At 38.4% G+C, this 13,975-nt stretch overlaps 1 protein-coding gene across 9 annotated transcripts in view; it reads left to right on the plus strand.

The window, feature by feature from the left end:
* The window catches only part of diaph2 (diaphanous-related formin 2), a 488,074-nt gene that overhangs the window by 26,762 nt on the left and 447,337 nt on the right, over window positions 1-13,975 (plus strand). For 8 of the 9 annotated variants that reach the window (XM_088597461.1, XM_088597456.1, XM_088597458.1 and 5 more), the window contains exons 3-5: window positions 2,388-2,420; window positions 4,077-4,253; window positions 10,086-10,190. In XM_088597461.1, coding sequence (XP_088453587.1) covers window positions 2,388-2,420; window positions 4,077-4,253; window positions 10,086-10,190 — 315 coding nt within the window. The remainder of the gene's footprint in view (window positions 1-2,387; window positions 2,421-4,076; window positions 4,254-10,085; window positions 10,191-13,975) is intronic. The other variant, XM_088597462.1, reaches the window with a different exon arrangement.

The raw sequence follows: 13,975 nt of genomic DNA on the forward strand, positions 1-13,975 counted from the left end.
AGTAATTAAGTCAGGTGTTCTTCAAAGATTAGACGTATAATATAAAAAGACGCTGAACAAACTTTTCAAGGAATTAAAGAAAATGTATTTCCAGCTACTAGCAGCCAGATCAGCAAGATGGTCTGAAAAGGTGCCTCTTGTTTGAAGTCTTTCTTTCTTATCTTTTTGCGTTTAACAACAAGACCATTTAGTAAATATGAATGAGTGAAATAACATGTACTTAGGGGGTCTATTCTACACATAACAGGACAAAAGCCAGGATCAAAATGGTATGCTGTATTCTAAATGCATTTTAACAATATATTTTAAATATAAATAATATCCAATGGTTTGAATTCTTTACTTAACTGTATATCCAGCATTGTGTGCCTTTTTACTGCTTCTACACGCTATCTTGAAGATGCAATATAAATGATGTATCAGCATAATCACTTTAGTCTTTTACTAGCTTCTGCGAGCTCAGTGTTCCTTTCTTATCTATAGTTTGCTTTTTCTGCCAGCATGCAGTACTTGTGTACATTATAACATCATCTGACACTTGTTTTCCCATTGTTGTCCTGTCAAAGTTTATTTGAATTTGTTTTGCTGCTTTTACAGTGCACTCTGATTGACTGCCATGCTAAAGTATAGATCACCAACAGCAGTTTCCTAATACAGGTCCTTGTGGTACTCCACCTAATTATAAAACCCTGATGTCTGCCTGTGCTTGTACTTTCTGTAGGTCACAGTAATTTCAGCATCAGCATCGGAAATTTGAAAATTATTCTCATATAAGGAATTAGATGAAAGATCTTCTGAAAGTCTAAATACAGTATACAATACAAAAATCTCTATTTGTATTCTGTTACTTGTTCAAAGATTTCTAACATGATAACAAGACTTCCCTTTTCACAGTGCACATAGACCATCCCCTAGAATCCTGTTGCTACTGTACATAGATGAGTTTCTAGCTAAGTACTAATTATAATTTCCATAGCTTTCCATCCCATAAAGCAGTCACCCTTTGTATGTGTAGGTGCTGTGTTAGGAGTTTTCCAGTCATTGGGCATTACACCTGTCTTGAGTGACCGCTGGATGAGATTTGCTAACAGGCTGTGAATAATACTGTATTTCTTTGTTACCTTAAGTGCGATTGGAGAATGCTACCAAGCCCTGGAGTGCTTCTAGTATGTGTAACACTTCTGTGCTAATATAAGTTAATATGGAATATTGTCTTTCTTCAAGTCTAAACAAACAGGGATCTTTTTACTAGCTAGTAGAAAAATCTTACCTGTGACTGAGATATGTTGTCATTTAACCCATCAACAATTTCCCTTAGTTTCTAAAGGTTGACCATTATTGTAGTGTGCCTTCATTTTATGCTATACCGTTCTTTACTTTTGTAATACTAAAAAATACTTTTGTCTCCTTTACAATATTCTTTTAATCTCTTCTGGGTTTCTAATAATTTCCTTTTTTAACATGCTTGCAATTCATTGTACTTCTTCCGTTTAAATGGCCCCAGTTTCTTTTTAATCATTTTGTTAAAATCTTTTCCTCTCCTTATATTTTTCTTGATTGATTTATTAAACCATTTAGACAGGTTGCTTACTGGATTTTGATCATATGTTGCCGTGAGTAAAGAGCTACTGCCTAGCAGTCCGTTAGACACGACCAAGATACAATTATTTTCAACTCTTTCGGCTTTTTTCAGAAGATTGTGACTGCTCGATGTGATCTGTGCCTCTGCACTCTGCTCTCGGATGGGGAATACATTAAGGTGGATGTGGTTGTGTGACATTTTTGAGGTGCTGAAATGCTGCAGACGCCTTGTTCCAGAACTGAGATGTTGAAAGATGTAAGCCACGATCATCACCACTAGATAGTGGAGTGTGTTTCACCTTGTTTAATATAATGGTGACCCCAGATGGAGTGTTGTCTACAGTTATGAATGGATGATAACCTTACATGTTCTGATCAAACATGCATAGCGGAGAGGGCAAAAATAAATTAATTTGACATCCTTTTTCAATGTAAACCTAATCCTTGTGCATTATTTTGTTTTTCCATTTCCTTATCATCCGTTGTTGTGGACTGTCTGTTGAGGATTATGTCATTCAATCACTTAAATGCTTAACATACAGGGATCTTTTACCCACTTGTAGAAAAATCCTTTTGTGTGGCTGAAAGGTACTTTGTATCACCTGTTATCCTTGTTATATACCCCGTATATCACTGAGGTATGAAGTGGACCTTGGGAATAAGGGCTTATCTATTCTTTTTGCATGTTTTTTTTGTGTGTATATTTGTGTGTATAGGGATTATACACACAAGAGCACTTACTCATCTTGTAAATTTCTTTTTTTTAAGTTGGATCTCATTTGTTTAATGTCCCTTCCCTTCTGCAGAACATACACATAAAAACTTTGGCTGATGATGTGGTAAGGTTTTCCCAGTTTTGTATTGTAATGATTTTTTTCAGTTTTATTTACTTCTCTTCAGTAATTCAGATGCATGGGAGTTCTTGTTTGAATTCTGAATATTTGTGGATGTTTAAATGCTCAACAATTTTTAAGCAAGTCTGTTAAAAAACGTTTGAATACAACTCTTTCCAAATTAACATCTGTAGGTTCTCAGTTCAGTAAATTAGTTCAGTATAGTTACTCTTCCACTGTAGGGCAGTGGTCACTGGAGACAGGAATGGAAAGGGTGTGACTCCTCTTGACTTTTTTAAAACATGCTTCGAGGGCATTTAAATACATGAATTATTCCATTTAGATATCCACAAATATTTGCATCACTGTCAGTGTGTTATTCTAACTTGTCATCCTTATCTACATTTCACCTGAATGCACATTCCTCCAGAAAGCATGATCCATTCTCCCATTTCATTGATCAGCTCTAACAGTGACATCGCATGGATTTTGGAGCTTTCTCTGACTAAGCGAGAAATGCTGTGCCTGCATTTCTGTTTGTCTTCAGTGTGCAATCGACAGTCCCGTAGCTGCCGAGTAACACTTTAGCTTCCACTCACTTCATTGTACTGTCCAATATTTGCTTTCCCGCTCTGTGCGGATAATTTGCTTTGTATTCATCAGCTCCTTGCGACTTGATGAATACGGAAGCTCTCCAGCAGCAGAACGATTTGTTGGCTGGCTTGTTTATTGTCTGTTTCTGATCTTGCTCGTGAGACAAAAGCAAGTTCAGTTCTCTGGCAGTGGTTTTGAAAACTGCCGTGTGCTCTCTTGCTGGCTGCACCACAGGTAAGTTAATGGAAGGAGATGCCAAAAGCCATTTTCCCCTCTTTAAACTTCCATCATTGGCATTAGCTCTCAAATGGGCTTAATTTAAATAGACGAGCTTGGAGAAAGCTGTGAGAAATCCAAGCTTAATTTGAAGTACATTAATGACCCTGGAGCATCTGTACTACAGCATGCAAAAGGTTGATTTTTTGTACCATAAGTTTACTTTGTTACCTTTTAAAAAAAAAAAAAAGCTAAAAGTGATCCTTCTTTGATCGCGGATCAGTAGCACCTGCTGGGTCTGACTCGATTTGCACAAGTTCACTCATTAGGTTAGGCTGAAGTTCATCTGGGCATCAGGCAAGTGCCTGGTAGTTAATAGTGGAAATAAGCAAAATGATGATGCTGAAGAAAACGGCCAGGTATCGAGAAGTCATTGCTACTAATTAAGGGCTCTGTTTTTTTGCAACATGGGGTTGCATCTGAGTTCGCTTCATGTTTCATGGCAAGCAGGGATATAATTTTGATCAAGATTTATATACCTTTTTTCCACTGTTAGGTTCCTTAAGGGACAGGTATTATTTTTGATTTAGTAGACTGTCATGATCTTTATACATTATACAGAGAGTCAAACTGCAAGATCTGTAAAAACGGATACAGAGGTTGCAGATTTCATTAAGCGGGCCTTTAAAGTTAATAGCTAATCTTTTGTTTATCTTTTGGTACATGACATTTTTCTGAGGTGTTAGGTGTGTGAAACAGTAACTAGCCAGACTACCTAAAAATGCAGAGTGTGGTTATGCTTTTGCGGTGTTCAGCAATTATCCGTAGTCCTCTCTTCCTCTTGCTTTCCAGCGTGACAGGATCACCAGTTTTCGGAAGTCAGGGATGAAGCGGGAGAAACCTCTCATCCAGCACCCCATAGACTCCCAGTCCTCCGTGGGCGAGATGCCTCTCCCTCAGCCTCTCTTTGACGATCGCTCCATGAGCCTGTCGGAGAAGGAGATCGTTGACCTCTTTGAGAAGATGATGGTAAGCCCTCGCAGCCTCCTTTCCCTTTCTCTCACTCCTTTCTCTGTGGGTCTGTTCGATCCGTGTGTCCGGGCGAACTCTCCCTGACCCAGTGTTCTCTACCTTCAGTCCCGATCCGTGTGTCCGGGTGAACTCCGCTCTCTGAGTGAGCTTTCCCTGGACAGAGACGGAAGCTGCAAGATCAGTTATTTCACATGAATGCTTCAACCATGGTCATGTTCAGCTGCGAAATCTGCTGCGATATCTTCTGAAATGGGCCTCCAGATCATAAAGCTGATTCAACTCCAAATCATGGCTGATCGAAATGAAACTGAGACTGCTGTTTTTTTTTACATACATTAGCTAGGAGTAACAAGGAATGTCCCCTGTTCTACGTAGCTGATTTTTTTTTTACTTTGTACTGATTTTACTCCAGAGAGGAGCTGGCTGCTCTCGGATCAGTTCTGGGACACTGGAGTATTTCCACATCAGTGAGCAGTGCTCTGTGTTATGCCACCTCATTAAACAAAAGCAAGTACCAGCCATTGTAATTAGTTGTGTAAGATCAGGGCATTAGGGTTTTTTGCTGATGCACAAATTTTGCTCCATCGCATGTTGACTGTTCATAACAATTATGAATGTTTGGGCGCCTGCCCGATCCAGGCTAGATGTGCAAACCCTGTCCCTGAGCCTCAGCCATGCGTTCAGAACCAGGGCTAAGGAAATATACATGATGCTGTTAAGCATTTCAGTTTTCCAGGCATCAAATCCAATCAGTCCAACAAACAAGGAAAAGCAGCCAAGTACAATTCAATCTCAATCGCCCAATCTCTTGATTTTGAAAAAAAAATAAATTAGGCTGTTGTGTTTTCCAAGTGCTTCGTTAGCTGAAGTAGGTCTTTGGGCTGTGATAAGGTTTCAGGAGTGTGCTGTGTGCTGTGGAGAGAAGATATATTTAAAATGTTGACTTCAGTGGCTTGATCTGTCCCAGTGTATCAAAGGTCCATCAAACACACAGTAGCCCCCCTTTCATAGAAAGCTGAGATAAACTCTGGAGTGAATGATGAAACAATTTTACTCCAGAGTCTGGCTGCAACTCTCAGCCTGCTGGCCTATAATTAGAAAGGTTATCAAGACACATATTTTAGGCATCTTTGCATAGTGCTCAGTGTGCAGCTAAACACTGCCCCCTTGTGGAATACATGACAGTTGATTGTTTGCCTACTGTACCCTCAGACAATGGCCTTTTAGTCTTGGTTATGATGAAGGAAAAAGTCCTCTTCTTGTTACCCATTTTCCTTTATCATGATTATATTCCATTGGCTTGAAAAGCAATTATTTTCACAAAGCCACTAACTACCATGTACAAAATATGATTTATTTTTATGTATTTGCATATACCTGATGAGGGGTTTGATGTACAGAGCAGAATACCCAGTAATTCAAGAACTTTCATTAGGAACATCTTGGTTGCTCAGACATAAAATGTAAAGTGATGTGCAGCAGCCCAATAAGTGTCTACTGTCAATGTCTGATCTTTAGTGGCTAAATTAAATGTTCGAGATGACTTCTTTTCTTCTTTTTTTTATCTCAGGCTGTTTCTTCTGTTTAACAGTTCATAGGAACTTTAAATATGTCCAGGCTCTCCACTGCACAATGTGCTGTATACCAATTGGCTTTCCTAGTGCTTAGGACTTTAATCTAACAAAAGCTTTCTATTAATCTCTTTGAAGTAGGCACTAAATTATCTCTAGTACCCTGCCAATATTTTTGTAAAGGTCTTTATTGCTGAAGCCTGTGAGATGAGGAGTCTGCTTAACATTTCAGGGATCACACAGTTTTCCTGCATCAGTGCTCTGATTCTGTGATTCACCGCATTGCTCAATTATGATATTTGTGTTCAAAACGGCGTGACATTAAACTTGTGGTTCAATTTATTGTGTGATAGATGACAGGAAAGGCATGTTCATGGTCCTGAAATGTGTTACACAGAGGGGTATTATTAAAAAAAATGAAAAGACAAAACAACTAGCAGTGCTTTTTTATTCTTTAGTTCTACTGAAGAATACATAAGTAACAATTCTCATACAGCAGTAACATTTCTCATAAAGGTGTTAGCTGTTGTGGGAACAAGAAAAATGATGTACTTATAAACCTTACCTGCTAAAATTTGGGTACATGAAATTATGGATTTACTGACAATAGAGGTCATGTAGAAGTGTAAAAATAACATTGAGCAGATTTTGTCATAGTAATGACATATTTTAAGTAAGCGATCTACAACTCTGGTTCTGAAGTGCTGTTGTTGTGCAGGTTTTAACTAGAAACAGTCAATATCAGAGATCTGGAAAATTTGTTAACTCCTATTCCTGCTTGAGTAATGCTGATCCAGTTCAGTCATCTTGACCTCAGCTGGAACAAAAATCAGAAGACACTATTTCCAAGTTGGAGGTTCAGGGCTGCAGACTGGTTTAGGCGCTGAAGATTTTGTCCCATTAGTTTAGCACTAAATCAGCTTGTAATATGTAATATTGCTTTATAGTCTTTGTTTTCCAAAATCTGACATTTCTTTACAAAAACAATGGCAAAGGGAAAATAGAGGCCCGAGAAGGCATTGTTGATTCAGATTTACTTCCAGAGACTCTAGAATTTCTGAGGATGTTAAATCAGGAATGTGGATGCATTAGTGATTTTTCTTTCAGAAGCTAGAGCTCTGTTTAGTAGTATTAACAGTTCTTGGCACTAAGGAGACAGCTGGGCCTGACCTTGATAAAGATTAACAGTAGTAAATTTTCAGATGGAATGCAAAGACTTGCTAGTTTAGAGATAGTGTTTAACTGTAGGTATTTAATATGAAAATTGTACCTCAAGAATTTGCATGGAACAAGCACGGCTTTATTCATTTATTTTGCTTGATGATTCACCTAGAAGGCATGGTCTCGCTCGAGTCTCAGTCTTCAAGCGTGTGACTCCCTTTTGGGGGGAGAATCATCTAGGAGCCCGCAGTGCTGTGACCTGCAGCAGTGCTTGAGGATGGCCAGCCCAAATCTCTCCTTCACACACTCCCCAGACTGCAGGTCTGCTAATTGCATTCATTAGATAGCAGTAGTCACCAATCAGTAATAAAACAAATACAGAACAATATCAGCATGATGCAGCACCGCTGTGCATGCAAATAAATATTCAGAATAAACCTTAATGTGATTCATTATGTGCAGCACCATACTGGGTCGAAAACACTCGTCTTTCAGCTTTGTTTATTACCCTTGGTTTTTAAGGTTTATGTGTGTGTGCCTCATTGGCTCTGTGCAAAATTAAAAGTAATAAAACACTTTTCAGTGTTATAGTTCTTCCTCTATTCCAGCATCCCAACAGGTCTACTAGAGACGTGTCAGTTTCTTCAGCTATCCTCAATATGTTCTGACCTCAGTCAGCCTGTATACGTTTCATCTGGAACAATGCTGAGCCCAAGAAAGTAAATATATTGCAGGTTATCCGATTAACAATATTCACAAGCAAGGAATTCGAATAAGACCTTGCAAGGAATAATCAATCTGCTGTAAGAAAAAAACTGAGGAGGAGCTTCTTTAACTCGCAGCAGGCACTTGGCTTGCCTCCATATCAATTTCTGTTGTAGACAGATCTGAGTATCTCCATTAATTACTAAAAGAAACTGAATCTGATAACAAGCCAGAACCTGCAACCTGTATCATTACTTTGAAGTACAATACAGGTGTTCAATATTCATTTTCGTTTAGTTATTCAGAAGAGCACACTTAAAGGAAATTGATCATGTGAATATGCTGGTTTTTTTGGGATGAGCACAAAGCTGGAGAAGATCTTTTGCTGTTGCTTTTTTGTGAAGGAACTGGCCAACAGACTCCTTACAGCTAAAGTACATTTGTTCTGACTCTGCTATCATTCCAGTGCCTCACCTGTGTTGCACTTAGTGGAACCCTACAGCTGTTATGTGCTTATAGTATATTAGAGCTGCCAGATCATAGATTTGTGATTTCCTGTGAACTTTAAAATAGGAGTTAATTCTTAGTGCACTATTATACTAAGCAAAAGTAAAAAAAAACAACAACAAACAACAGTGTGTTAGCTCTTCAGATCGTGCTATAGAGAATTGTCCTTCTCAGGGAGTTAAGTGAATAGCTACCCTAAAAGAGATCTCATTGTAGGTTACTCAGGGAAGGATATAACGGCACCTGGTTGAAAAAAATAGGGGCAGTATGTCTTGACTCCACTACAGAAGTGACTCTTCTAAATAAACAGGACAAAATGTTTTGCTCCAGTGCTCTGCATTTATTCTCCAAATAAAACCTAATTAAAAACTACCCTTAAGTGAGAAAAAAAAAACATTCAGTTTATTTTTGTTTTTCACACCTGCTGTATATTGTCTCCAGTCTGACTGGCATCTTCATACTTCGATAATTATTTTCAACAAATTGAGTACAAACTCTGCTCTGGGGAAAAGAACAGAATGCAAGCAAATAAGTCATAAGTATGGGCCTGCTGTAGTCATTAAAAAGCTGTTTTGTCTTTACTTTGTTTTGCTTGTTGTCACAAAGTGGCTTTGCAATTACCAGTGCAGATGAAATGTATGTTTCTATACTGTCTCTTGTATGTCTGTAGTGTATCAAGACCTTTGACTTCTTTCCTTTGCGATGGGCTCTTCAGGCCTGGATCATCTATCGAAATGTTTTGTTTTCATTGCTACAGTTGGATTCATTTAAATTCAACAGACCTGATTAGGAAAGTTCAGGAATTAATTAAAATGCCATTGGTCTGCAAAATAGCTAATTGTGAAAGTTTGAAGAAAAAAGTTCATGCTCAAGCCATTTTGTTTTGTCAAAGAAGAAGATTAATTTCTTCCAGGTGACATGGTGAGTTGGGCAGTTATTAACCAATTTATATTAATCTTGATTACATTCAAGCAAAGTAATAATGTAGGTCACAGAGCCCATATGCATCTGTTTTTTCTAAAACATTAACAACAGACCATCAACATCTTTTATACAGTAACCTACTGAGTGGAATGGAACAGATATTGCATTCATCATGTCAAAAAGCCTGCACAGAAGCAAAATCCCACTACCTCCTCCAATAAACCAGTGAACATCCCTACCTTCTCGCAAAAAGACAGCATTGAATTTTAATTCTCATTGTATTTCAGAAGAGCTGACCATCATTCCCATTCACTGTGGCCATCTGTCCATATATCTTCAGGCCTAGCTGATAATGTCCTGTAGATTGACTGCTTAAGGAGCCAGATGGAATTTTAAGTAGTTCATTTTTACAATAAAGAGCTCAGTTGAACACATGATTTTAAAAGCTCATATTTTATGGTTCCGCAAAGGCAACTTTTGTTAATGATACATTTGCAGGTTATGTGCAGCAATCATAATTAGAATAATAAATCAAATTAGCAAATTCATCTTCACATTAAAAAAGGTTCAGTCAGCGTTGGACTTCCATAAATGAAGTGACAATTTTTTTTTAGCAGCCAACTGAGTATTCAGTGTTATTAAATCACAATCATAGACTTTCATGTCCTGCATGTTTTTCTACATGTTAATCATTAGAGCAGAAAGATAAGTGTGCTCTTTTTTTCTTCCGCAAAAGGCACTTATGTTAGTTCAGCGTGTTATGGTATATAACAAAAGGTGTGTAGGGGAGGTTTGGTTTCTGCATTTTTTTCCCTTCTTAGATATTTAAGGAAGGGATTAAAATACTCATTCCTTTAACACCCCGTGTATTTGTGAGCATATAGTATGAAAAAACATCTGAAAGGGATGAAAGGGTCTTTGCTCTTCTCTACAAACTTCTTGTATGCTTGTCTGTCAACAGGAGGATATGAACCTGAATGAAGAGCGCAAGGCACCCCTTCGTGGGAAAGATCTGAGCACCAAACGAGAAATGGTTGTGCAGTACATCTCTGCAACTGCCAAATCTGTAAGTGCTGTGAGCGTCTGTCATTGTGAGTCGGAGTGTATGGCGGGGGGAGTGGGGTTGAGAGATGAAGTATATGACACTTTCAAGACACTATGGAATAATAAGCTTAACCTGATCTGCTTTCTGCTTCTGCTAAGCCAAAATCTTTGATTGCTGCCTCGTTTCTCCCTTTCTTGGTGCTTATAAAACTGCTTTTGTTGTATTGCACTTTCCAATGCTTTGTACTGAGGATCAGCTGTTCATTAGAATTTAGTACGCATCACCCAACTGCTCAGTAATCTGAAATATGACACTTTCATTACTGTAAACCAATAAGACCTCTAAATCCAGCAAGCACGGGGTGTGATTTTTTAAGGGTGAGATTTTTATGTTTCTACTATTGAGTCAGGCCAGAGAGATTTTAGCTCTAAAGGACATATTTGGATACAAATTAGATGGATGTGATTTTTCTAAATTCTCCAACATGGTGTTCTGTTAGGATAGTCATTGTTGGATTCCAGTCTTAGTAGTTTCCTTGTGATGATTTTAAGAATGCTCAATGAGTTGATACAGTAATAAACAAGACTTGGAACTGGCAAACAGAATATCTTTAAAAAGGATTCGTAATGAGCAAAGCAAGTTATTTGAAGAAATGTTTTTCAGAATATTTTTTCCTCTTCTTCATGCTTTAAATTACACTAAAAGCAATCCCCATTTAGATGTCAAACAGTTTGACTGCTTGCATACTGAGGGAGCGTAGGGAAACTGCAAGCCCTGTTTCTGCTTAATTTACTTTCACTATGTGAGGGCAGAAACATGTTTTTATGTGATAAGTGAAATTTGCCGTGAGCAGAACAGTGTTTGGTTCCAATAGAATTAGGTGCTGCAAATACTCTGTGTTCTCACTTTGAAAAGTCTCCTCAGCAAATCCTACACTCAGTTTAGCTTTCATGTGCTGGGGTCTCTGAAAGAAACATAACCTTTTGTGTAGGGTTGTGTATTATGAATCTTTCTGAGTCCTCTGGGAGAGAGCAAAGAGGTAAATAAGTTACAGGGGTCTGTGGAAGTGGGAATCAGAACTGGTTTCTTATTGAAGACTACTGGGGAATTAGCACATTTTATCTAGCATGTGTTTCCTGTCTCAGTCCATTACGGCCTGAAACAGACAGGTGCTCTGCACCTGTTAATCTGTGTATCTGTCCACCCATCTGCCAACTGCAGAGAAATCTCTTCCATCCAGTTCAAAGACAGAATCTTTAATGCCAACCTCACCTCTTTCCTGTGCACACCTTGTTGTGGGCACTCCTCCCTCTGAACCACAATTTATAAGCCGATACCCTAATATGGTGACCAGGAACACTGTGCTGTAGGAGTTGCCTTCCGTCTGATGAGACATTAAAACTGAAGTCCTGACTATTTGGTCATCCCATGGCCATGTTAATAAGAATATGAATTTCAGTTTGACTCGGCATCAGTTATCCTCCTTACAATCGCATCCTAAATTTACTTGAATTCATTTCCACCTAATCTCTACCTGTAGTGATGCCGGTGGCACACCGTAGCTGGTGTTGCACTCCAGTGGTGATTAAATCAATTTCTAAAGCGCTTTGGGATAGCAGCCTACTGCATCATGTGTGCTGTGGTGGGTACCAGTTGCATAGCAAGATATTGCTGCTTGAAAAAACTAAGTGCACTGTTAACATCTTGCTTTATGATCTGGCAATCAATGTAGGCCAGAACTAGAAACAATAAAAACAGCTTTGTTTTCTTAAAGAAATCCGAGGAAAAGGCCGTGGAGTTCATTTTCTGCCAAAATATAGATTTTTTTTCCATTATTATGACGGGGACAAACTGCTTACCTTCCTTAAAATTTAATTCTTTATTGAAATTTCTTTGAAATTATTAGTATTGAATATTTTTTGTGCACATTATTGCTGCTACTAGTGTACCCTCTTCAAAAACATGTGCTGACAAAAATGTGCTCTCCTCATACCGCTTTAGGCGGAACTTGGCGAGTCTGTCCATCTGGAGTGTCTCGGTTATTTACACAAGCATGTTTGTTTAACCCCACATCCACTGTATGTTTGCTGAAAAGTCATGAAAAGAAATTGGAAAGTGCCTCATCTTCTTCAGTAAGTAGCTGCTTAGAGTTGTCTTACATTGTTTTTGTTAGGAGCCTCAGCAGGGTTTCACAGAGGTCATCTACATCAATCAGTCTGCCTTCTTAGAGCTACAGAGGGAATGAAGAAAATACAGAGGGTTAAACAGATCTGCAAAATGGGGAATCCTGTATCTCGGCTGATTCCCAGCTAATTGCAATCCACAGTAGACTGCAGTTTAGGATGGGGATTCCCACTGCAGGTATCACTGTTCAAGACAGCCTTGTTGGTACTGTATGTGGGGTGTAGCCCTCGTCAGTGGCTGTGTCTGCGTGCTTCTGCTCCTGCAGCAGGAGCTGGGTGCCCCGGTGTCCTGTTGCCTCTAGTTTGATACAAGGGATTGGGGAGGACACAGAAGCAGAGCCACATCTGTTGTTGTGAAGCCAGTGTGGGCATGCTGAGAGCAGGAGGACCTATTCCCTCAGTTGAAGACCGAAGATGTGCTGGTGTTTTTTTTTTTTAATCTTCTAGTTCTTTTTTTATTACCTGTTGCAAAGGGCAGGTACATTTTTTATTTGTTTAAATATTTCCCTCTAAGCAACAGAGATAGCAAGCTGTTTTATTAATTTGTTTGTTCTTTCCTAGCACATTTTCCCTCTGAAGAATTTTCTCAGGAACAGCCTCTATATTTTATCACAGACAGGGCTCAGAACACCACCTATTACTTCCCTGCGTCTCTCCATGGGAGGCCTTTGAATTACTTAAACTGAGAATGTCTTTTCAAAGGAGAAATCTTTTGCAATTACCCTGTTCATTTGGATATAAGCTGTGTACGATGAAACACGGTTTTGCTTTGCTACACCCTGGATGTCCTTGCCTGTCACGAGTGCATGGCTTGCCTTATTCTCTGTAAATGCATGTGAAAGTGCTATGTAAAGGTGTCATAGCATGCTTCTAACAGTGACTTAATCTGTTAAATGTTTTTCCAAAAACAAGATTAACTTTGTGTAGTTATTGTTAAAAATGTTTATTATTTCTTTGGATAGTGAAGAATTTCATAGTAGGATCTTTTGGGGGCAAGGTGTAATACTTTTTGTTTGAGAAAAAATGTGATTGTAATTAAATTAATTTTTTGTGTGTGATAAGGCTGTAACATTGCAGAGATGGGTCTGTCATTTTTTTTCCAATTATGATTAAACCTGTAAATGTTGTGCTGTCATGCAGTCAAATTGTTTGCACAGTAGAATATCTCTGAAATCCTGAGCTTTTATTTGACAGTACTAGTACAGTATATCTGGTGATATTTTGTTTTGGAATGATATTAGGGCATTACATTTTTATGGCTTGGCTTATGACATTAAAATATACTTCTTAACAATTTGTATTAAAATTAGATTTTTGCAGATGATTAAAAACTATTTTATTTTAAATTTGTCTGAATAGTCTTTTCCCCTTCAGACCCTGCTATTCTAAGAGTGACTTTTAGAATGAGTGCAAGATGGTGTCTGCTGTTATGATATAGCACTCTACGGACAGAAATTAGTAATGACTAGGCATTTATTTAATCCTCTCCTTTCGTCCCCCGACTTTGTGTTTTAAAGTAATTTTCTTAAAATGCCACCTCGCAACTCGTTATTTTCTGAATCAGAAGAGCTGAGGTTCATGCTGTGATGTGACCCAATTTTCTGTAAGCGTCAGTGCGTGAAC

Source organism: Lepisosteus platostomus, chromosome 10 (assembly GCF_059453375.1).
Source record: "Lepisosteus platostomus isolate fLepPlt1 chromosome 10, fLepPlt1.hap1, whole genome shotgun sequence".
In the NCBI taxonomy this organism is placed as follows: domain Eukaryota; kingdom Metazoa; phylum Chordata; class Actinopteri; order Semionotiformes; family Lepisosteidae; genus Lepisosteus; species Lepisosteus platostomus.